Source organism: Schistocerca nitens, chromosome 9, assembly GCF_023898315.1.
Source record: "Schistocerca nitens isolate TAMUIC-IGC-003100 chromosome 9, iqSchNite1.1, whole genome shotgun sequence".
Taxonomy (NCBI): domain Eukaryota; kingdom Metazoa; phylum Arthropoda; class Insecta; order Orthoptera; family Acrididae; genus Schistocerca; species Schistocerca nitens.
This window is the reverse complement of record NC_064622.1, coordinates 97,875,644-97,901,041: the sequence shown is the minus strand read 5'-3', so window position 1 is coordinate 97,901,041 and position 25,398 is coordinate 97,875,644. Positions and strand designations below refer to the sequence as shown.

General features: G+C 46.8%; 1 protein-coding gene across 1 annotated transcript in view; it reads left to right on the top strand.

The window, feature by feature from the left end:
* The window catches only part of LOC126204037 (calcium release-activated calcium channel protein 1-like), a 119,655-nt gene that overhangs the window by 28,652 nt on the left and 65,605 nt on the right, over nt 1–25,398 (top strand). The window contains exons 2-3 of the mRNA XM_049938462.1: nt 2,042–2,198; nt 17,203–17,538. Coding sequence (XP_049794419.1) covers nt 2,044–2,198; nt 17,203–17,538 — 491 coding nt within the window. The 5' untranslated portion in view covers nt 2,042–2,043. The remainder of the gene's footprint in view (nt 1–2,041; nt 2,199–17,202; nt 17,539–25,398) is intronic.

Below are 25,398 nucleotides of genomic sequence, written 5' to 3'. Positions count from 1 at the left end.
GCGAGGAAAACAATGTAACATTGTGTATGATGTGGCAACACTGCAGGGTAAGGAGTCTACGTAAGTTCTATTGCGCAACTCACACACATTCTACAGCTTGCTGCTGCAACTAACAATGAGGGCTGACGTAGCGCTCGTATTCGAAAATGACTTTAGTCAGTTTCAATATGCTTATTGTTTGATGTTTTCCTGTGTCTGGTTAATTTGTGCTGAACATAAACTGATACTTATTACTACACTACCCGTTACTTTTTGTGATGTTTAAAGATATTTTGTTGCATGTCTGGATAAACAGACATTTTTTGCCAGGGTACTTATGAATTTCATCTTGCACTTGCTTCCTCACACACTCTCAGCTTCCCACTTCATAGCCTCTCTTTCTTCCACCTGCGTTCCCACACTCACTTTCTTTTCCACCTGCCGACTGCGGATCTCCATCCTCTACAAGCCTCCTACACCTCCCTCTCCTCCTCCTTCTGTCTGTTAATCTCTTCGTATTTAATTGTATTGCCATCTATCTGTATGTTTTATACTTCTTATACAGCATATTTTATTGTGTTTTTATGTATGTCTTTGTTTAAACATTTGTAAGAAGTATAAAATGATGTGCATTGCAATACGCTAAATAAATAAATAAATAGATTTCTTCGTAGCCCCCTCTCTCTATCCACCCTCCTTCCCTCTATCCGTCTTTGCCTCTACACACTCTCTGTCCATCTCTTCCTACACTCCCCCCCCATCTCTCTTTCCCCTTCTTCTCCTCCTCCTCCTCCTCCTCCTCGTCTCTGCCTGTCCCCTACTCCCCCTCTCTCTGTCCATCCCATCATGCCCTTCTTTCTCTGTCCACTGCCTACTCCACCATCCTCCCTCTCTCTCTCCACCTCATCCTCCACCACTGTTCATCTCCTCTTCCCCTTTCTCCTTGTCTGTCAATCTCCTACCACTCTCTTTGTATATTATCTCCTTCCTCTCATCCTATTCATTACCTCCTCCCCTCTCTGTCCCTGCCTTCCTCCCTGCTCTGTCCATACCCTATCCCCTGCTTCTCCCCCCTCAACGTACGTCTCCTCTCTCCAACCATCCCCTCCTTCCCCCTCTCTCTGTACATCTCCTCTGCCATCTCCAACCATCCCCTCCTGCCAACCCTCTCTCTGCTCATACCTCTCTATGCATCTCCTTCTGTCCAGTCTCTGTGTTCACACCCTCTTCTATCCATCTCAACCATCACCCAGTTCTGCAGACTATACTACTGCAACACAGCATACCGAGCGGGGTAGCGCAGTGGTTAGCGCACTGGACTTGCATTCGGGAGAATGGTACTTCAAACCCGTGTCCGGCCGTCCTGATTTAGGCTTTCAGCGATTTCCCTAAACCGCTTGAGGTAAATGCCAGGACGGTTCTTTCGAAAGGGCACCTACCCTTTCCTTCTCCATCCTTCCCTAATCCCAGCTTATGCTCCATCTCTACTGACATCATTATCCACGGGACGTTAAACACTAATCTCCCTCCTCATCCAACACAACATGCCTCTGCTGCAGGGCAGCCTAGACATCGGGGGCTGGAAAATCATTTTTTGCTCCTGACTTGAGGCTGCCCTAGAAATCAGGTCGATAAGGAAGGCCCGTTCTACAGTAGCGACTAAAATACACTCTTTTGCACATGTTTCCGCACCAACAATACTGTAACTCGTGAAGTTTGCTGTTTGTGTGCCAAATTTGGAAGAAATAGGTACATGGGTTTGGGAAAATATCCGACATAGATACACATGTTATACAATCATTTGATGAAAAGTTACGACCTGCTTTAGTTTCTAGATAAAATGCTCGTATGTGTGCCAGCAATGAAAAATAAATATCTGGATTTCTTAGACCCAAGTTAGGCCATTCAAACAGGAAACTGGTGTTCGCCCATACACTCTATTTGTGAGATACACAGCTAAATCGTGTGTGGAGACGGGGAATCGTTGTTTTCTGATTCTTTATTTTGAGCTTCCCTTTTGTCTTTGAAGTGGCCTAACTACTGCCACTGGCTGCTGTTCCAGAGATGCCCTCACCCCGAGAATCTCCGCCAGAGGAGGCGGCCACCCCCGCATGCAGTGACTGTGCCACGCCCCCGCCAGAGGCGGACGCCGACCCAGACGACGGGCGTCTCTTCAATGCCACCACCCGAAATGCCAGGGGCGCCGCTGACAACCACAGGTAAGTCTAGCTACTGGCCAGTACAGAGGGAGAAATTCACATTATCCGTTTCATTTACGAAATCAGCTATAGCGGTCAATCAGATTCGTGTGAATTTTATAATTTTTCTGGCGACGTTTCGGCATTGCAGCCGTTCGTTCTGCACCACACGTCACGAGCTCTCAACTAGGCACCTGCCAGCCATCTTCATGTGACTCATCAAAGGCTGAAGAAGACTTCCCCCCTCCAGTAACTCATTAGCGCGCTGTGTGTATTCCGTGCATGGACTAAGACAGAGGGACCGCAGTACACAGGAAGCAGCGCCTTCGCTGACAGAAATGCAGAACCCAACTGTCCTCATGGTTGCTGCTCGCCGTGGCCATCGGCTTACCCTGTCATTTGGAACAAATAGTAGAAATTATGGGGTGACACGCATTATCCAAGTAGCACCTGGTATCACTGTTCACCAGATTTTCAAATGGTTCAAATGGCTCTGAGCACTATGGGACTTAACTGCTGAGGTCATCAGTCCCCTAGAAATTAGAACTACTTAAACCTAACTAACCTAAGGACATCACACACATCCATGCCCGAGGTAGGATTCGAACCTGCGACCGTAGCGGTCGCGCGGTTCCAGACTGAAGCGTCTAGAACCGCTGGGCCACACCGGCCGGCTCATTAGATTTTCTGCCATGTATATTTCCATCGACTCTTCAATATTGAAGTTATAAAAAGATGTTTCTGTAGCCATAAATTAATGGAAACTAGAGGTTCTGCGTCACCTCAGGTCCATTCATAACAACATTCAAATCACTATGGAAATAGAAAAAGATGGCTGTCTGTCTTTATTGTATGTTTCGATTAGGCAGAGTATTAAAAGACCTGATCAAAATCAAAAGCAAGTTTAAATCTAATCATGGCATCCTTCATTCAGATGACTTAGGGAAGAAGTTGAAGACATGCAAACCCCTAGTGCGCCGGCCAGAGTGGCCGAGTGGTTCTAGGCGCTACAGTCTGGAACCGCGCGACCGCTACGGTCGCAGGTTCGAATCCTGCCTCGGGCATGGATGTGTGTGATGTCCTTAGGTTATTAGGTTTAAGTAGTTCTAAGTTCTAGGGGACTGATGACCTCAGATGTTAAGTCCCATAGTGCTCAGAGCCATTTGAACCATGCTGCCTCCATAACTCCGGAAGTGCTGTCGCTGCAAGAATTTGCGCAGAAACACTGAGACATGCTGCCTATATATCGCTCCGTAACTCCGAAAGTGCTGTCGCTGCAAGAATTTGTGCAGCAACTGACCTCTCAATTATAAAAAAATGGTTCAAATGGCTCTGAGCACTATGCGACTTAACTTCTGAGGTCATCAGTCGCCTAGAACTTAGAACTAATTAAACCTAACTAACCTAAGGACATCACACACATCCATGCCCGAGGCAGGATTCGAACCTGCGACCGTAGCGGTCACGCGGTTCCAGACTGAAGCGCCTTTAACCGCACGGCCACACCGGCCGGCTCCTCTCAATTATATCCATACATACTCGGTGGTATTCATTCAGGCGATGCGGGTGTCCAAATCATTCGCTGGAATTGTCCAAAATATTCTTCAAATTAATCGTGAACAACTGTGGCCTGGTGCATTGACATTCAGAAAAATTCCATCGTTGTTTGGGAACAAGAAGGCCACCATGAATGGCTCCAAATGGTCACCAAGTAGCCGAACATAAGCATTTCAGTTGGACGAGAGAACCTAGTCCATTCCATGCAAACACAGCCCACACAGATATGTAGCCACCACCAGTTTGCACATTGCCTTGTTGGCAACTTGTCTTCTTGAGATGTGCGCAATATTCGGACTCTACAATCGGCTCTTGTGAACTGAAATCGGTAGTCGTCTAACCAGGCTACGGTTTTCCAGTCCGTCTGGGTCCAATCGGTGGGATCACCAGCATAGGCGAGGCGCTGCAGACAACGTCGTGCTGTTAGCAAAGGCACTCGCGTCTGTCTTCTACTGCCACAGCACATTAACACCAAATTTCGCCACGCTGTCCTAACGGATACGTTCGTTGTAAGCTCCACATTGATTTCTGCTTCATTTCACGCAGTGCTGCTTGTCTGTTAGCACTGACAACTCTATGAAAAGGCGCTCCTCTCGGTCGTTAAGTAGAAGACCTGACTGGAGGTAATGTAGTGCCTGCAATTTGGTTTACTCTGCTCTGACACTGTGGATCTGAGTACTGAATTATCTAGCGTTTTCGAAAATGGAATGTCCCACAACCATTCCGCGTCCAAAGTGTTACATCCCGTCGTGCGGCCATAATCGTGTCGGAAACCTTTCCACATAAATCATCTGAGTATAAATGACAGATTCGGCCAATGCGCCGCCCTTTTATACCTTGTGTACACGATACTACCACCGTCTGTATATTTTGATATCGCTAACCCATGACTTTTGTCACCTCAGTGTACACTGCCGGACAACAGATGTGAAGCAATCAGAAGAGGAGATGCATACGAAATGAAACTTCAAGAGTTGACAGGATAATTTATGTCATTTCAGTGAATATAAAATCGAGTCAAATTTACAAAGGACTTATCAGTATGAGCTCTCTTAGCAGTATGACGTTGCAACCCGTCTTGTACCGATCTTTGTACGGATTGGATTGGGAATTGTCTCACAAAGTCGTTGTACCATTTCCAGGGGCACGCTGGCCCACACCTCTTGTACTTATTCCTTCATGTCCTGAATACTGGCAGTGGGACAGAGTTGACGTCCGAGGTCGTCCCACACGTTATGTCGTGGGCAGATCTTGGGATCTTGCTAGCTACTGGATTACCTCAGTGTCAAGCAGAAAGCTCAAAAGCACGTGTCTCATACGTGGACGAGCGTTTCCCTGTTGAGACATGGCATCACGATAGTGTGGCATGTCATGTAACTTGTGAGGATGCAGGATCTCCATATACGTGCTGCCGTACCTTCCAAGTTCCCTCGATCACTTCCACTCGTGACCCGAAGTCATATTCAATGGCTCCGCACTCAATGGCGCCGAGAGTAACACCGTTGTCCCACTCTAAAGCATACGAAGAATGAATGGCAGCCGTAGTCCCAGTCGATGGTCATCCGGGTAGGACAGAACCATGATTCATCACTGAACACAATACGACGCCACACATCAGCAGTCCATGCTCCCGAGCCAGGGCACCACCCCAAACACAGCCGTACGTGTTGTGGTGTTACCATCAGCCTAAGCATGGGTCGGTAATACTGTAATCCGCTGCCACTAGTGTCCAAACTAGTGCTGTGGGATGTCGCAGGGAGTCCACAACTTGGTGTCAGAGGGTAGGCACAGATGTGAATGGGTCACCAGGAGTTTGGTGCACAACACGGCGATCCTCCTTGCAGTCGACCACCACAGCGAGTATGCCTGCCCTCACACGCCATGCAGTCCTACATTGGGCCACTGTCACATCCGAATGCCACACCAATCTGGATATTGCACGATTTGATCAGCTGTTCAAATGCAGCCTACAATAAAGCACCCTCCAAACTGTGTTAGGTAATAATAATACTGCCTCACATGAGTACGAGGCATATCCATGTGATCACTGAACATCTAACGCTGCACGCTCTTGTATACCATACCAGGTCTAATGCACTGGGGCGGCTGTTCTATCTGTCACAAAGAATTGAAACTCTAATCATTTACATGTATACATGTACAATGTTACATTGGCGTCCGACCATGAATCCTGGGTGATTCACTTTATTTTGAGGCAGTGTAAAACGGCCCAGAAAATCTCTGTACTTTAAGGTAGGCAACCCAACTTACCTCATCCATCTCGGCCGCAGGTGATGTAGGCTCCGTTGCGTCTTTTAAGGTGCATGACATATTTTCAGGTCAGTTCCCTGTTGCTCACACTGTATTTGACGAGGCATGTTTTCTGTCACAACTGTCGGATGCCTGCATTGTCACACAGAGATTTGCGACATTTCACACCAAGCCACCAGTGGCACAACTGTGGCGACAAGCGCCCAGAACAGACATAGTTTTTATGCCTGATCCTGTCATCAGTCAGTTTCATATCGCTAATTAGCTTGTTTCTTCTTCTATTTTTTCTTTTTTTTTTTTTCTTTATTGAATTTCAATTCCCCATCCGGGGCGGGCTGGCAGCAGTCTCTTTTATTGAGACCACACATTTTTAAAACGCAATTAAACATTGCAACATTTGAGTAACTTCTTTTTGTACGATAAAATTCAACACATGGAACAACACCCAGTTCAACAGCGTCGCATTGCTTGGAACAGTAACCGGATGTCACCTCCACTGCTCATTGCCAGTTAATGCAAAGCCGCTAGAAATGAAACAACTAATATAAAACATATCTTTTACACTTTCGCCTCCTTAGTGCACCTGGCATAACGACAGTGGCTCCATCTAGTAGCCGATAACTGGAAATAAGCACCTCCATACTACACACCGGTAGGAACTATTGCTCATCGTAGTCTAAACTGAATCAAAAATGTTCAAATGTTTGTGAAATCTTATGGGACTTAACTGCTAAGGTCATTAGTTCCTAGTTGCACACTACTTAACCTAAATTATCCTAAGGACAACCACACACACACCCATGCCCGAGGGAAGACTCTAACCTCCGCCGGGACCAGCTGCACAGTTCATGACTGCAGCACCTGAGACCGCTCGGCTAATCCCGCGCGGCTAAACTGAATCGGCTTATGATTTCTTTTGATACGCCACCGCCTCTATTTCATTTTAGTGCCGTCTAATACTTTCTTCTTCTTCCTCTTCTTGCTACTTTTCCCTCCCTCTTGCCCTTTTCTTCTGCCCTTCACTTTTATCGCGTGGCACTGTAAGACGACCCCCGCGCTAAGGCCGGCATTGCTAACTCTACATCCTGTCACGGTGCAAGGCACTGTCGCGTATTCGTTTTGCGGCCAACTAAAGAAACATTGCTGTCCACAGTTCTCCTTTCCAATCAATTCGGTATCCTCAGCATTTCGACAATCGTCTTCGATCCATTTCGCGGAAACTACGTATCTACAGAGAAGCAATTTTGCGTGTTCGCTCTTGTCGTCTTGGCGATATTTAAAGCAGGTCTGGGCATCGTAACTGCGAAGTACACAGTGTTGGGGGAAACTACACTCCTGGAAATTGAAATAAGAACACCGTGAATTCATTGTCCCAGGAAGGGGAAACTTTATTGACACATTCCTGGGGTCAGATACATCACATGATCACACTGACAGAACCACAGGCACATAGACACAGGCAACAGAGCATGCACAATGTCGGCACTAGTACAGTGTATATCCACCTTTCGCAGCAATGCAGGCTGCTATTCTCCCATGGAGACGATCGTAGAGATGCTGGATGTAGTCCTGTGGAACGGCTTGCCATGCCATTTCCACCTGGCGCCTCAGTTGGACCAGCGTTCGTGCTGGACGTGCAGACCGCGTGAGACGACGCTTCATCCAGTCCCAAACATGCTCAATGGGGGACAGATCCGGAGATCTTGCTGGCCAGGGTAGTTGACTTACACCTTCTAGAGCACGTTGGGTGGCACGGGATACATGCGGACGTGCATTGTCCTGTTGGAACAGCAAGTTCCCTTGCCGGTCTAGGAATGGTAGAACGATGGGTTCGATGACGGTTTGGATGTACCGTGCACTATTCAGTGTCCCCTCGACGATCACCAGTGGTGTACGGCCAGTGTAGGAGATCGCTCCCCACACCATGATGCCGGGTGTTGGCCCTGTGTGCCTCGGTCGTATGCAGTCCTGATTGTGGCGCTCACCTGCACGGCGCCAAACACGCATACGACCATCATTGGCACCAAGGCAGAAGCGACTCTCATCGCTGAAGACGACACGTCTCCATTCGTCCCTCCATTCACGCCTGTCGCGACACCACTGGAGGCGGGCTGCACGATGTTGGGGCGTGAGCGGAAGACGGCCTAACGGTGTGCGGGACCGTAGCCCAGCTTCATGGAGACGGTTGCGAATGGTCCTCGCCGATACCCCAGGAGCAACAGTGTCCCTAATTTGCTGGGAAGTGGCGGTGCGGTCCCCTACGGCACTGCGTAGGATCCTACGGTCTTGGCGTGCATCCGTGCGTCGCTGCGGTCCGGTCCCAGGTCGACGGGCACGTGCACCTTCCGCCGACCACTGGCGACAACATCGATGTACTGTGGAGACCTCACGCCCCACGTGTTGAGCAAGTCGGCGGTACGTCCACCCGGCCTCCCGCATGCCCACTATACGCCCTCGCTCAAAGTCCGTCAACTGCACATACGGTTCACGTCCACGCTGTCGCGGCATGCTACCAGTGTTAAAGACTGCGATGGAGCTCCGTATGCCACGGCAAACTGGCTGACACTGACGGCGGCGGTGCACAAATGCTGCGCAGCTAGCGCCATTCGACGGCCATCACCGCGGTTCCTGGTGTGTCCGCTGTGCCGTGCGTGTGATCATTGCTTGTACAGCCCTCTCGCAGTGTCCGGAGCAAGTATGGTGGGTCTGACACACCGGTGTCAATGTGTTCTTTTTTCCATTTCCAGGAGTGTATTACAGGCGGAAAAGGGGCTAGGGGAAGCAAAGCGGTCCCGCCGTCCTCGAATCTTATCGGCGGGAACAAGATTTATTGGGAGGTGCGGGACCGCCTCTCTGAAAAGCTGATAGATAATAAGACGTTGCGTTAACACAAGCAGTAAGTTTTGTTACGTTAAGCTTTCAGATACCGTTACTTTACTGTAGCTGTACAGAATGGATCAAATTAAAAACTTCCTCTGTATTTTTGAACATTATCCCCATTCATCAGCTGAGTACCTAACTCATTCAGCTATTACTGCGAAAAAGGTGTTCAAACACAAATCTCTTCCAAAACAAGGAAAGCGAGTGACGTGGCGCGATAGTAAGAAGAAAGAAGAAAGAAAGAAACTGCACTCGCATCTGGGAGGACGGCGGTTCTAACGGCTTTCCGGTCATCCAGATCTGGGTTTTCCGTGGTTTCTTTTATTGGCTTAAGGTAACCGGCGGGGTAATGCCTTCGGAGAGAACGTGGCTGGCCTCTTTAGAAAACGTGACTGACCTCTTTCTCGTGCTTCCCCGCTGAGACCTTGTGGTGGATCTCTAACAGCATCCACGTCGAACTGAGTCACACCCTAATAGCCTTGTTGTTCTTATTTTTAACCAGTGTAACAATCTGACCTGGTGCAGATCGTCGTACTGAAGCAGTACTCGCAATTAGTCGCGCAAGTGATGTGTATGCGGTCTCCTTTACAGATGAGCTGCACTTTCCTAGAATTCTCTCAGTAAACCGAAGTGGGCGGTTCAGCTACCCCACAAAGCGTGTCCGTTTGCAACATCACGCCTATACATTTAAACGACGTGGCTGTGTCAAGCAGCACACCACTAATAATACAGTAATCGAACAATACAGCATTGTTTTTCCTACTCATCTGCATTCTTACGTTGTTTCACTCTTAGATCTAGCTGCCACTCATCACAGCAAATGGAAATTCTAGTCAAATCTTCCTATACCCCTACAATTACTCAGCGATAACACTTGTGTCTTGATTGAAATATAAGTAACTGGTGCAGTGTTCATTATTTAAATCATGAATGACACAGTTGCAGACTTTCCCAAAACATCTAATACGATGCACGAAATTAACACTAAAGTCTGTTGACATTAAAAATCTGCAATGTGTTAAAATACGCTTTAAAAGTGACAGAACAGCGCAATCTCTAGTCAAAATCGGTTACAAATGATTTAGTATGTGTAATGATGTCAGGAGTTCATCGACAGGATTTAGCCGTTCATTTATCATATCCGAACATTTCGTAAACAGAAAACAACACCTGGGAACAGGCACGTGGTACTATCAGTTGCTTAATGGACGACACTTGTACAGAGACAAAAGAGAAACGTTATCCGGGTAGCCAGAGATTAGGGACCATAAATCCACAGACTTATTCCGTCAGATAAACTCACTTCTCAGAAGTGTTTTCATTGAGCGACTTTTTTTTACGTCTGCAAACAGTAAAGCGTTCCCACGTACTCTGCATTCAGCTGCAGCCTTATCGGGGAAGATTTTTAGGCTAAAACGTTCAGTTTCGACACTTTAATCTCTTCGAATACAAGCCATTGGTCTGAAGTCCAACAATTACTCCCGCGCAACTCACTACAATGTTGTCTACAATACATTTTTCTGTGGTTAGGTTAGCATTCTTCACAAAGAAACTGTTAGGATTTCTGGAGAGAGACTCAAGGAGTATAACAGCACGTTATTCCTAGCAACGGCCCACACAGCCAAGTAGTAAACTCAGAAACATGAGGCAAAATTAAACTCTAGTTACGTTACACACATGGCGTGAACGTGCCTCGTTTAAAGTTAAGATTATACTTAAAACCAATAAATTAAGGAACGAGTCAAGTGATAAGAACAATCTTAAAGTATCATCAAAGATCCTGTTACAAATCCTAATCAATCTGTAAACACACGTACAGGCTTCATAGCTTAAAAAGCTTAGAGTAAATTGGAGTTCTCCATGTAGTGTTTTATCCCTTTGTTGTTCACATTTTACACACGCTAGTCAAAATGCAGGATACCATTTCCAACAGTACAGTAATCACAATTCGGAGAGGGTCTTAACGTTACTAGATGTTTTGAAGGTCATCTGGTACGCTATTAATCTGTCAACGGAGTAAGCTTCCTTCCGCTTTGCGGCTGAAGTCATCACTACGTAACGATTACCATTCTTTTTTAGTCTTATATATATATATATATATATATATATATATATATATATATATCAGCCTTCTGAGTGCGTGACGAATATTACAGTAGGTGCGAGTTATTTGTACGGTTTTGGCAATCTGGTTAGCCCGTTCGTTGCCACTTACGCCGATGTGGCTCGATATCCAATGATAACAGATCGATTTATGGAGATCTTTCGAAAGCAAAATTTATTTAATGACAAGTTTAGAATGTCAAGCATCCATTTTCAGGATTCAGTTAACGGTCCATTTGCTCTTGGGGAGATGCTATATATATAAAGGGCCAAGGGAAAAAAAAAACCCTGCGATAGTCTGGTCGGGTAGTAAAAGCAGTAGCGCTTTTGTTGCTATCTGCGACAGATCATGCAGGGGTAGAGTGGTTGCTAGTTTTGGGTATCGTGCAGTGCTCGGTACCGTTGTCATTACTTAGGTCGTCATAAAGAGCTTCAGTCCTTTCGAGGAGGGGTACTGCTGGGCTGGATACCTGTCTTGCCTCCTGACCCAGCTGCAGCGTCTGTACCTGTAACAAGCCAATAAGTGCTCGACTGGTCATAAATCGATCACTGTTTAAGGGTTTTGGTTGGGTTTGTTTGCGTTTAGTATTCAATACGGCTTCCCTGCATTGCCGGTACCGACCGAGGTGGCGCAGTTGTTAGCACACTGGACCCTCATTCGGGAGGACGACGGTTCAATCCCGCGTCCGGCCATCCTGATGTAGGTTTTCCGTGATTTCCCTAAATCGCTTCAGGCAAATGCCGGTATGGTTCCTTTGAAAGGGCACGGCCGACTTCCTTCCCTAATCCGATGAAACCGTTGATCTCGCTGTTTGGTCTCCTCCCCCAAACAACCCGACCCAACCCATTGCCGGTAGATCGCCTAGTTTACACCTGGCAGTGCCAGTTAATTTTGCTGTGCTGCAGAGGTTCATCAGTATTTGTTATGTTTGTGTGTTGGTGTTATCGATAGGAGGTTAACTGTCCCTAAGTAGTAGTATTTTAGGGCGGTTGTCTAGTGCCCTAGCCGGGTTTACATCTCGTACGTAACAGCAGGGATTGCAAAATGACACAGTATTCAAAATAATTTAGAGTATAAACCTGCATCTAAAATTTTAGTGCCGTGCTGATAAAAAAAAATCATCTTTTCTTGTGCATTTGTCCCGTGTCGGCATGGTTTTAACAGTTTTTGCACCTTTAATTTAAGGGGTGGCCGGATGCCCCTCCGATGCCACCCCGGTTTGCGTATCGTGCAGGTGAGGCAGAACTTGGCTACCAGCCCGGTACTCACTTGCTAGGGCGTGGGAAACCGCCTAACAGCCGCATTCGGGCTGGCCGGCACCCCGACATTCGTCGTTAATCAGCTGGCGGATTCGACGCGGCGCAAGAGAACCTCCACGTCTCAGAAGCGGCACATTAGCATGCACGGCCATCCGGGTGGGTGTACTCATAACAAAAAAAAAAGTAATGACGGATGTAAATCGCTGGTAAGACAGTACAAACAGTTATGTCGATCGTCCATACAGAAATTAAATACTAGCTCCTTCTTCTTGTGATGGCTCTGGTACGTTAAGAGGTCATTACTGTGGACTTGATTGGTAGGAAGGACACAGCACGTCGTCTTTGGCGCATAATCGAGAGATGTGGAAGAACTTAGGGCGTGCCCCGGGGGAGTATTCTGGGGTTCTCGTTACGGCACATTAAAGACCTGAGATGCAAGATTAATAATAACACTTTTGCAAATGATGCAGTTACCTATAATGGAGTACGATCAGAGAAAATATTCAAAAACATTCAGTCATTCCTTGATAAGATTTCAGTATGGTACAAAGATTGGCAAGTTATCGTAATTAAAAGACATGTTACTTTCTGAACCTCAGAACACTAAATATCGTAACATCCTGAGACTACAATAATAATGAGTCACAGCTGGAATTGGCCAACTCAAAGGAAGCTGGGAGAATTTGTATGGGTATGAAATGGAAGAATCACATATCCTCAAGCCGGCCGCTGTGGCCGAGCGGTTCTAGGCGCTTCAGTCTGGAACCGCGCGACCGCTAAGGTCGCAGGTTGGAATCCTGCGTCGGGCACGGATGTGTGTGATGTCCTTAGGTTAGTTAGGTTTAAGTAGTTCTAAGTTCTAGGGGACTGATGACCTCAGATGTTAAGTCCCATAGTGCTCAGAGCCATTTGAACCATTTGAACATATCCTCAGTCGTAGATAAATCAGGTGGCAGACTTCGTATAAGTGGGTAGAATACTGGGAAAATGTTCAATCTACATATGATGTTGATTAAAAAACTCTCGTGGGACCCGTCACAGAACATAGCTCAACAGTGTGCGACATGTGCCAAATATTACAAATGGGGGGGGGGGGGGGGGAGGAGGGACGCAAATGACAGCATGGATGGGGATAGGTTCTTTTTACTTGTAGAGAAGCATCACGGAGACGCTGGATAGCCTGCAACAGCAATCTGTCCCATGAAAGCCTACTTACCAAGTCACAAGAACCTCTGCTAAGTGAGGAAGCTAGAAATATACCAGGGGCAGTCAAACGAAAACGAGACATGGGAAAAAATAATTACACAGTTTATAACTTCAAAAGTAATCGCCATAATTGTTAATGCGTTTATCCTACCGTCACACTAGACAGTCAGTGCCTTACGGAGAAATATGTGCACTTGCCTGTGGAACAATGACTGTATCCAGCTGTGCACCCCTTGGACCACGCAAATCGACGGCCACGCATGTATTTCTTCAGGACTCCAAAAAAGGTTGAAATTGCATGGAGAGAGATTTGCACTGTATGGAGGATGTGTGAGGACTTCCCAGCGAAACTTCTGCAGCGTAGTCGAAACAACCTTGGCAGCACGTGGGCAGGCATTATCCTGCTAAAGAATCTGCCGTCCGTCAACGTTCCTGGGGGACCGGACTCGACATGGACACTGTGTAAAAACTGAAGGGCGCCATCAACTTCAAACGCCCAGGAATGTTGACGGACAGAATCTCATTCAGTTGCAGGAAAATGCCAGCCGGCATGCTACGCTGCAAAAGTTTCGCTGGAAAGCGCTTCCACCTCCTCCATACAATCCCGATCTCTCCACATTTACATATTTTTGGAACCTTGAAGGAAAACGTTCATGACCGTCGATTTGCTTCGGACGAAGAAGTGCACGCGTAGATGCAGTCATGGTTCCGCAGGTAACCGCAGACATTTTGCCATGAATGCACTGACCGCCTTGTCTCACAGTCGGGTAAATGCTTTAACAATTACTGTGTTTTCTTTTCATATAGAGAACAATGTACTCCATTTCATCCCATATGTCTCGTTTTCATTTGATTGCCCCTTATATTACAATACCCTACGTGCCGTTCGCATAGCGAGTATGATTGGCCGGTTAAGATTACCGTTTATTGCTTTTGGAGCAATTTTAATACTACACTTTTATGTCTCGACTACTATGCTTTTAGATGGAGATTTATACTGCAAATTCTTTTAAATAATGTTCACTTGCAAAGCATTTTTCAAGTGAGAGATGTACTGGGAGAGGATCCGGGACTGGCCATTGTTTGTGGCACCCTAAGACTAAGCGGCGACAACTGTAATTTGAAAATGGGTGCTAGGATTCCGAACTGGACCTTAGGTAAATTTTACTGTGCAAGTGAGCCTCTGTGCTGGAAACTACAGGTTGACTACAGCCAAACTTTCGCTACTTGAGCCAGTACAGACGGAAAACTGTTTACCGTATGGTTACCTGGTTTTATAGGAAGATGTATAGACTGTACGCTACATGATTTGAGCTGCTAGTAGTGTTAGTGTCATGATTTGCCGTTAGGCGCCTGTATTGGTACGGCAACGTAGGGTTGAAACACAAGGATCAGAGTCAGTAGATGTCATGTACAGGTACAGAAAAATGAAAGAACGCAGTTTCAGAAAAACTGGATGAGTTATTTAAGAGAACGAGCTTCCAAACTGAGCAAGTCAGTAATGCGTTGATCCACCTGTGATCCTTATGCAAGCACTTACTCGGCTTGGCATTGACAGAGTGGTTGGATGTCTTTCTGAGGGATATCGTACCAAATTCTGTGCAGCTGCCGAATTAGATCGTCAAGGTCACGAGCTGGTTGGACGGTCCTCTTCATAATGCTCCAAACGTTCTCAGTTGGGGAGAAATTCGGCTACTTGTTGGCCAAGGCAGGGTCTGGTAAGCACGGAGACGAGCAGTAGAAACTCTCGCCGCGTGCGGGTGGACATTATCTTGCTGAAATGTAAACCCACGACGTCTTGTCATGAAGGGCTACAAAACAGGACGTAGACTATCGTCAGCGTAGTGCTGTGCTGTGGTGTGCCGTGGATGGCTACCAAAGCGGACCTTCTATGAAAAGAAATGGCGCCCCACCATCACTCCAGGATGATGGGCCGTGTGGCAGGCGACAGTCAGAGTTGTATCCCACCGCTGTCCGGGGCGTTTCCAGACACATCTTAGTTTATCACTGGGGCTCAGTTCGAAGCGGAACTCATCTCTAAAGACACTCTTACTTCAATTGTGTCTGGCGCCACTGCAGTGGGCTACCTGGAGTACAGAGGAGAACGATAAATGGTCGTTGTGGTCACTGTAGCACCAGTGGTACGACGGATCGAAGATAATGATGAACCGGGGGCGACTGAATCTCTGACAAATTCAGTGGAGCCAGACGAATGTAGAATGGCACTGAAGCATCGACCCAGTGTTTTGGTCCCTTGAACCCCACGATCCACCCACCCATCCATCCACGAGCGGCTGCAGTGAGTGAGACTACACTACAGGCCATTAAAATTGCTACACCACGAAGATGACGTGCTACAGACGCGAAATTTAACCGACAGGAAGAAGATGCTGTGATATGCAAATCATTAGCTTTTCAGAGCATTCACACGAGGTTGGCACCGATGGCGACACCTACAACGTGCTGACATGAGGAAAATTTCCAACCGATTTCTCATACACAAACAGCAGTTGACCGGCGTTGCCTGGTGAAACGTTGTTGTGATGCCTCGTGTAAGGAGGAGAAATGCGTACCATCACGTTTCCGAGTTTGATAAAGGTCGGATGTAGCCTATCGCGATTGCGGTCTATCGTATCGCGAATTGCTGCTCGCATTGGTTGAGATCCAATGACTGTTAGCAGAATATGGAATCGGTGGGTTCAGGAGGGTAATGCGGAACGCCGTGCTGGATCCCAACGGCCTCGTATCACTAGCAGTCGAGATGACGGGCATGTTATCCGCATGGCTGTAACGGATCGTGCAGCCACGTCTCGATCCCTGAGTTAACAGATGGGGACGTTTGCAAGACTACAACCATCTGCACCAACATTTCGACGACGTTTCCAGCAGCATGGACTATCAGCCCGGAGACCATGGCTGCGGTTACCCTAGACGCTGCATCACAGACAGGAGCGCCTGCGATGGTGTACTGAACGACGAACCTGGGTGCACGAATGGCAAAACGTCATTTTTTCGGATGAATCCAGGTTCTGTTTACAGCATCATGATGGTCGCATCCGTGTTTGGAGACATCGCGGTGAACGCACATTGGAAGCGTGTATTCGTCATCGCCATACTGGCTGCCGTAACAACCGGCGTGATGGTATGGTATGCCATTGGTTACACGTCTCGGTCACCTCTTCTTCGCACTGCTGGCACTTTGAACAGCGGACGTTACATTTCAGATGTGTTACGACCCGTGGCTCTACGCTTCATTCGATCCCTGCGAAACCCTACATTTCAGCAGGATAATGCACGATCGCATGTTGCAGGTCCTGTACGGGCCTCTCTGGATACAGAAAATGTTCGACTGCTGCCCTGGCCAGCACATTCTCCAGATCTCTCACCAATTGAGAACGTCTGGTCAATGGTGGCCGAGCAACTGGCTCGTCACAATACGCCAGTCACTACTCTTGATGAACTGTGGTATCGCGATGAAGCTGCATGGGCAGCTGTACCTGTACACGCCATCCAAGCTCCGTTTGACTCAATGCCCAGGCGTATCAAGGCCGTTATTACGGCCAGAGGTGGTTGTTCTGGGTACTGATTTCTCAGGATCTATGCACCCAAACTGCGTGCACATGTCAGTTTTAGTATAATATATTTGTCCAATGAATACCCGTTTATCATCTGCATTTCTTCTTGGTGTAGCAATTTTAATGGCCAGTAGTGTATAATCGTGTGTTTGTTTGCGTGGGTGTGCCCACAGCCGGCAGGGCGGGCGCGGCCAGCAGCAGAGTTCGAGCAGCTGCTCGCCGTGCTCGACGCCCGTGGAGTCCCGCGGCAGCCAGCGGCAGGGGGCGCTGCGCAGCGCGCGCTCCACGCCGGGGGACCTGGGGTGCGCGGCGTGCGGCGCGTGCGGCGCGTGCGGGGCGCGCCTCCACCCGCAACTGCAGCCGCCCCCGCTGCGCAGCGCGCGCTCATCCCCCGCCGACGTCAGCGGCGGCCGCCCCCAGCAGCAGCAGCCGCCGCCGCGCAGGCCGCACGCCGGCCGGCCCGCCTCCTGCCCCGAACACACCAGCGCCGCACCGCCGCCGGCCTCCAGGTATCTATCTACATTACTGAACAATCAAACAATGGAAAATCCAGGTTGGAATCTAACAATACGAGAGAAGGAAAGCTGCTACTCACCATATAGCGGAGATGCTGAGCCGGGATGTTGTTGTGGCCTTCAGTCCTGAGACTGGTTTGATGCAGCTCTCCATGCTACTCTGTCCTGTGCAAGCTTCTTCATCTCCCAGTACCTCCTGCAGCCTACAGCCTTCTGAATTTGTTTAGTGTATTCATCTCTTGGTCTCCCTCTACGATTTTTACCCTCCACGCTGCCTTCCAATACTAAAATAGTGATCCCTTGATGCCTTAGATCATGTCCTACCAACCGATCCCTTCTTCTAGTCAAGTTGTGCCACAAATTTCTCTTCCCCCTAATTCTATTCAATACCTCCTCATTAGTTATGTGATCTACCCATCTAATCACCAGCATTCTTCTGTAGCACCACATTTCGAAAGCTTCTATTCTCTTCTTGTCTAAACTGTTTATCGCCCATATTTCACTTCCATACATGGCTACACTCCATGCAAATACTTTCACAAACGACTTCCTGAGACTTAAATCTATACTGGATGTTAACAAATTTCTCTATTTCAGAAACGCTTTGCTTGCCATTGTCAGTCTACATTTTATATCCTCTGTACTTCGACCATCATCAGTTATTTTGCTCCCCAAATAGCAAAACTCCGTTACTACTTTAAGTGTCTCATTTGCTAATCTAATCCCCGCAACATCACCCGACTTAATTCGACTACATTCCATTATCCTCGTTTTGCTTTTGTTGATGTTCATCTTATACCCTCCTGCCGCGATAGGCACAATAAAAAGTTCACACAATCATAACTTTCGGCCATTAAGGGCTTTGTCAGCAGTAGACACACACACACACGCGCGCGCACACACACACTCACGCAAGTGCAACTTGCACACACATCTACAGTCTCAGAGAGCTGAAACTACACCGCGGTCAGCAGCACCAGTGCATGGTGGGAGTGGCGACTGGGTGGGGGTAAGGAGGAGGCTGGGGCGGGGAGGGGGAGGGATAGTATGGTGGGAGTGGCGAACAGTGAAGTGTTGCAGTTTAGACGGGGGGTAGGAGAGTGGTGCGGTGGGGGCAGGGGGTAAGTAGCGGAAAGGAGAGAAATAAAAATAAAAATAAAAATGAAAGAAATTAAAAGATTGGGTGTGGTGGTGAAATGACGGCTGTCTAGTGCTGGCATGGGAATAGGGAGAGGGCTGGATGGGTGAGGACAGTGACTAACGAAGGTTGAGGCCAGGAGGGTTGCGGGAACACAGGATGTATTGCAGGGAAAGTTCCCACCTGCGCAATTCAGAAAAGCTGATGTTGGTGGGAGGGACCCACATGGCACAGGCTGTGAAGCAGTCATTGTGATGAAGGGTATCATGTTTGGCAGCGTGTTCAGCTACAGCGTGGTCCACTTGTTCTTTGGCCACAGTTTGTCGGTGTCCATTCATGTGGATAGACAGCTTGTTGGTTGTCACACCCACATAGAATGCAGCACAGTGGTTAGCTTGTAGATCATGTGATTGGTTTCATAGGTAGCCGTGCGTATGATGTGATAGGTAATGTTAGTGACTGGACTGGAGTAGGTGGTGGTAGGAGGATGTATGGGACAGGTCTTGCATTTAGGTCTATTACAGGGGTATGAGCCATGAGGTATGGGATTGGGAGCAAGGGTTGGGTAAGGATGGACGAGTATATTGTGTAGATTCGGTGGACGGCGGAATACCACGGTAGGAGGGGTGGGAAGGATAGTGGGTAGGACATTTCTCATTTCAGGGCGCGACGAGAGGTAGTCGAAACCCTGGCGGAGAATGTAATTCAGTTGCTCCAGTCCCGGATGGTACTGAGTTACGAGGGGAATGCTCCTCTGTGGCCGGACTGTGGGACTTTGGGAGGTGGTGGGAGACTGGAAAGATGAGGCACAGGAGATTTGTTTCTCTCCTTTCCGCTACTTACCCCCTCACCCTCCGCACCACTCTCCTACCCTCCATCTAAACTGCAACACTTGACTGTCCCCCACTTCCACCATACTATCCCTTCCCATCCCCGCCCCAGCCTCCTCCTTACCCCAACCCAGTTTCCACTCCCACCATGCACTGGTGTTGCTGATGGCAGTGTAGTTTCAGCTCTCTGAGACTCCAGAAGTGTGTGCAAGTAGCGCTTGCGTGAGTGTATGCGTGTATGTGTGTCTACTGCTGACAAAGGCCTTAATGGCGGAAAGCTATGATTGTGTGAACGTTTTATTGTGCCTATCGCGGCTCAGCATCTCCACTATACATTACTGAACAGCTAGCCTCAGCCACCATCCCAGCTGCAGTCTGCCTACTCAGCGACCTTCAAGGACAACAGAAATTTCATGTCCATCAATTTGAAATAATTACAATAAACTTAGGCTATTTTCCTTCTTTTGCGATTGTAATAAAACTGTGGCACTGTCAGTCAATACAGGGACGTTTAATGCTGTTTCTGGGTGACGCTGGGGTTGTAATCCGATGATGTCACGTATGTTCTAGACTGGAGACAGATCTGGTGAACGAGCAGGCCAAGGCAACATGAGGACATTCTGTAAATCATTTTGGTTACAACAGCGAGCGTTATCCTGTTGGACGCAAACCCTGGAATGCTGACCATGAATGGCAGCACAACGGGTCAAATCAAGAGACTGGCGTACAAATTTGCAGTCAGGGTGCATGGGATAACCGCGAGAGTGCTCCTGCTGTCGTACGAAATCGTACCTCAAGTGTGTAACTCCAGGTGTAGGTCCAATCTGTCTAGCACACAGACAGGTTGGTTGCAGGCGATCAACTGGCCTCCTTCTAACCAACACACGGCCATCACTGACACCGAAACAGAACAAGCTCTCATCAAAAAACACAACAGACCCCACTCTGCTCTCCAATGAGCTCTCGGTTGACACTACGGCGGTGGTTTGGGGTCACTTGAATGCACGCTACAGGGCGTCTGGCTCAGAGCTGTCCTTGAAATAAACATCAGATAACCAGGGGCATTGTACCGGTTGCAATCTGCCTACTAACAACCTTCAGAGGCAACAACGTTCTGCACTACTTCAAGTAACAACATGTAATGTACGTTCTATTCCATCTTTTGCTACTGTAATAAAAGTTTTATTTAGACTATACGAGTTTCGCTTTATGTCAAAGCATCTTCAGTAGTTACTGTAACAGTTTGGGTTATCTTAGTAAACTATTTGTCGTGATCACAAACAGTTTTTGTGTCTTACACTACCACTATTAAACACTGTTAAATTAAGAATCAACTCGCAAATTGCGATTATCGTTTGGCGTCAGCTGAGGAATATTTCAGAACAAATGAAAATATGCACCAGCGCAGGACTCGAACTCAGATTTCTCTTTTGTCATGAACTGTGGCCTTAACAACTTCGGCTATCCGAGCATGCTTCCAGGAGTGGCCTAAATTTCCATTTGTCGCAGTATCTATTCTCCCTTATGATCACAAGCCAGCGAAGAGAGAACCTGGAAGCATGGTCCAATAGCCGAAGTGGCTAAGGTAACCGCTGCGACAAGCGAGAAATCTGGTTTCGAGTCCCAGTCCAGCACAAATTTTCATTTGTTCTGAAATATTCTACAGATGATGCAGAACCATAATCTCAGCTTGGGTGTTCACTCTTAACTTGAATGCAGTTATTGATTGTCATCGCAGTGTCTTAGACAATGCTCTCCAGTATTAAATTACAATTATTACTCACTTTTTTTTGGATTCTGATTCAATCCTAATGTTCTCTCACACATGGGAACTCGAATTTTAGAACATCGCACTTCTGTAGTTTGTTTTGATGTTGCGATATGTGATCGTGTGTTTGGTTATCTGCTTCTGTGGAAGCATGTGCTATTCCACTGTGTGTGTGTGTGTGTGTGTGTGTGTGTGTGTGTGTGTGGTGTTTGTTTATTTATATTCTTCAGCTAGTGTGTACATTATTGTTTCGTTAAAGCAATTTTACTATGATACTGTGGTGAGTGATCCTGACTGGCTGTTGATACTGCTCTTGTGGTGGTCGGAAGGATTGGTATTCATCTTAGAGAGATCATCTGCCGTTTTATTCACGCGCACGTTAATGCTTCACTCCAACATGATAGCACCACAGGAAGGTGGAAAAAGCGAAAGTATCCTTCGATGCCTCAATTCAAGTTCACATTTCGTCGAAGGGTTTTGAACGGTCCCTAGTGGTTCCATCTTGACACGAGACAAAAAATTTCAGCGGGGCTGCTCTCCAAAGGAATACAATCACGTTCAGCGGACATGTAGCCTCATAATGTCCTTAGACATGGCTGACAAGTCCGAAAGTGACAGCAGAGTCAAACGTTGCCAAGAACATCTACCTGTTGCTGATCGCACTGCGAACTATCGCTTTCGACCGCGAAATATGTGGGGAATCAACGCCACCAGGGAAGGGATGGTTTCACTGGCGCCCTTTATGCTTCCTCCAGAGGCCCTTTCGTGCCAATTCTGAGCACCGGTGTGTCTGTAATGGTTTCTTCGGCCACTCACAAGAAAACCGCCTGATATCAACGCTGGGTGTCGCGCTTCTGACCTCCATCGCGGAGAGGTCAAAAGAAGGACTGAAATGTGGGATACGGGGTGGGGGGCTGTGACGACCTTCTCATCGCGTGACACATTCACGGTGGCGTTGGGCAGAACTGTGGTGAAATTTTTTGCCAATGTGACACCATTACCCCACCTGACTGTTCACATGGATTTCCGAGTTGTGACCTTTTCTTCCCATCGACCGTCACCTTGCTGTTTGAAGGTCGCCGAGCTCAAGTCGCAGGCCGTAACGGTTTTGGACAATTACAGAGCAAGCTTGTAGACACCTTTGGGCCAGATTTCTGACTTATGTGTCGCAGTGGAATGCACTTACGGGGTCTTGAAAAAGTGACCCTTTAATTCTGCTGCTCAGTGTGCAATACGTTCTCTTACTTGAAATGGTTCTAGTTGCTTTAACGTTTACAACATGCTTTTCCTTTCTTTAATGGTGCATACTCTGTCTTAACACGAAAACTCATACTGCCCATTGTCACCTTCAAAATTTTATGTTTGTTAGTACGTAATTTTTTTTTATGATGCATACTCTGTCATTTTATGGTCTGCATTACTTAACATACAATTTTTTAATGCGCATATGTCTTCCACTTGGCAATTCTGACAATGATATGCGGAACTGTAACTGCTCATATGTTCAGAAGTCACACGCAAAGGACACCCGCATGTAGAGCTCTGCGTGCGAGGGGAAACGATTTGCAGATTATATCTCTAGATGCTTACTCCTGGCCTCTTAATTAGTATAGCAACGCATCTTATATGCATTACATGAATAATATGCAGATCCAGGGGTATCGACGATATTTTATTTATTTTTATAGAATGCTTTGTCAAGTCAGTGACGCAACTACAACCAAAATTAAAAAGAGTTCAAAATGGTTCTAATGGCTCTGAACACTATGGGACTTAACTTCTGCGGTCATCAGTCCCCTAGAACTTAGAACTACTTAAACCTAACTAACCTAAGAACATCATACACATCCATGCCCGAGGCAGGATTCGAACCTGCGGCCGTAGCGATCGCGCGGTTCCAAACTAGAGTATTTACCGTAAAAATAGCCATATAAATTCAGTCCGAATACTTGATATGCACTTCAACCAGTGCAGGAAGTGTAAATCGTCTTTAACACCACCCTGAATCAACATATTCTCGAGGTTCATAGATCCTAGTTATGACAGTAAGCACGAAGGTTGGATTGTCCCCATTGCAATAGAAATAAGCGCAAGTGTTTGAGTTTTTATCTCGACCATTCCTAAGTACGAGGACGAACACGGGTATCGGTCGTTCGCCCTGACCTACTTGAGCACGTTAATGGTAATAATTCTTGAAGAAAGAAGACTAGTGCAACCAGACCTGTCGAGTGGTTGGGTTTCTGATGTACCTTTATCTTATTAAACTCCCGCGCCCTTCACGAATTCCTACTTTGTGGTATTGCAACCAACGCAAGAAGAGTTACAGAACATTATATTCCAATGCTTCTGTTACTTGTCTCTTATCCAAAGTACAAATCTAAGAGCATGATGTATCACCTCTTGTGTTATCTACTTTCTTGCTTATGCACGTTTTATTAGTCCAGTTTCGACAACCAGTAAGTGTTTGTCTCATTTGTGATGCCTCGAGCCTCCTTGTTGCATAGCGTACCTATGTGTGTCTAGGATACCAGATGCTCAGTTGTTAGATAGCCCATAGTCAAAGCACAGAAATGTAGTCACATTCTCTTTTAATCTTCCCCCGCCACGCGACAACTCCAGAGGTAAGAGTGCCAGACCAATACAGATTGCGAATTCATCTGAAAAGAAACAACCGCCAAATCCGATAAAGGTGTAAACTAAAAATGTATAACGTGACCAAGACACTTACGAGATAACTGTGTTATAAAACATTAAAATACATACTAATCAGTACAGATGATGACTAAATAATCTTAGATAAGACTTAATACTAAATTTGGTAGCGCGACATGCGCTTTCATCACCTAACGACAGAATACGATAGCATAGTCATAATCAGCGGAAATCTAGTCATGTAGGCTCAAAAAGTTACTAGATATCACCATTTCACTCACACTAACACGATGCACTCATGAAACTTTTGTACGATTATGGATTCTAGTCAAACTGAACTGTACGGAAAATTAAATAACAAATATTACAGGTCTATTAACGATTTTGCCTGCAGAAATTTTTCCAAGACAAGTCAAGTTTCTAAAAGCTGCAGTTGTTTTTGTATAACTGTGACCGTGAGTTCGAGACTGTATCTTGCGTTGAGAAATTAATTTGTTAGGAAGTGCACAAAAGTTGTTACATATGGAACGATTGATAGGTATCCGCTAACAGTTTTCAAAGTAGATCACTTGGCCATCTATGCGCATTTCGTTAGTATACAGAAGGTAAATCTATATATAGTTACGAAATGGACTCGCAAATTACAAATACATTTTGACGTCAGCTGTACATTTTATTAGGACACATGAAAATTTTTGATGGACCGGGACACGAACGTAGATTTCCCGCTTACCGTGAGCTCCGCCTTAACAACTTCTTCTATCCGTGCACGTCTCCCACACGGATCCAAAAGCCTTCCACACGTCATGTTGCCCATATCCCCTACGCTCGCTATCTTGTGATTCCCGCACAAGGAGACACAAACATTACTACTGTCGTTTCAGCCCGTCGAGACATTTATACCAATAATTTTCACAATATTTTTAATTTAGAGTGTCTCGAAGTTGCACGTCTGAAGGAAAGGACACTGGCGATTCACAGCTGTTGTAAATATTACGAAATGGATTCGCCAATTGCGAATACGTTGTGACGTCAGCTGTAAATTTTATTAGTCATACATTAAATTTGTGCCGGACTGGGACTCGAACCCATATTTACCGCTTATCACGAGTGGTCGCCGTAACCACTTTGGCTCTCCGTGCGAAAATGCGAATATGCCTCGATGGGCTATAACGACGATAGTAAAATTTGACCGTAGCCACGATTTATCCTCAAAGCACAATACCCTCATGATGAGTGCGATGTTACGCAACGAATGCTGCTCTTTCTTAAGGTGCTTCACTATCGCCAACGAGCCATTCTCTTTATTATTATGCTTTTTAAACCTTGCTTTAAACATTCGTCCCGTTGATAAGACCTTATCCCATCCTCAAGACCTTATGTCACCCCCATGAACACATATTAGCATTCTTGAAATATGCTGTGGGCAAGGATCATTCCATTCCACTAGGTCCTAAGAACAAGCA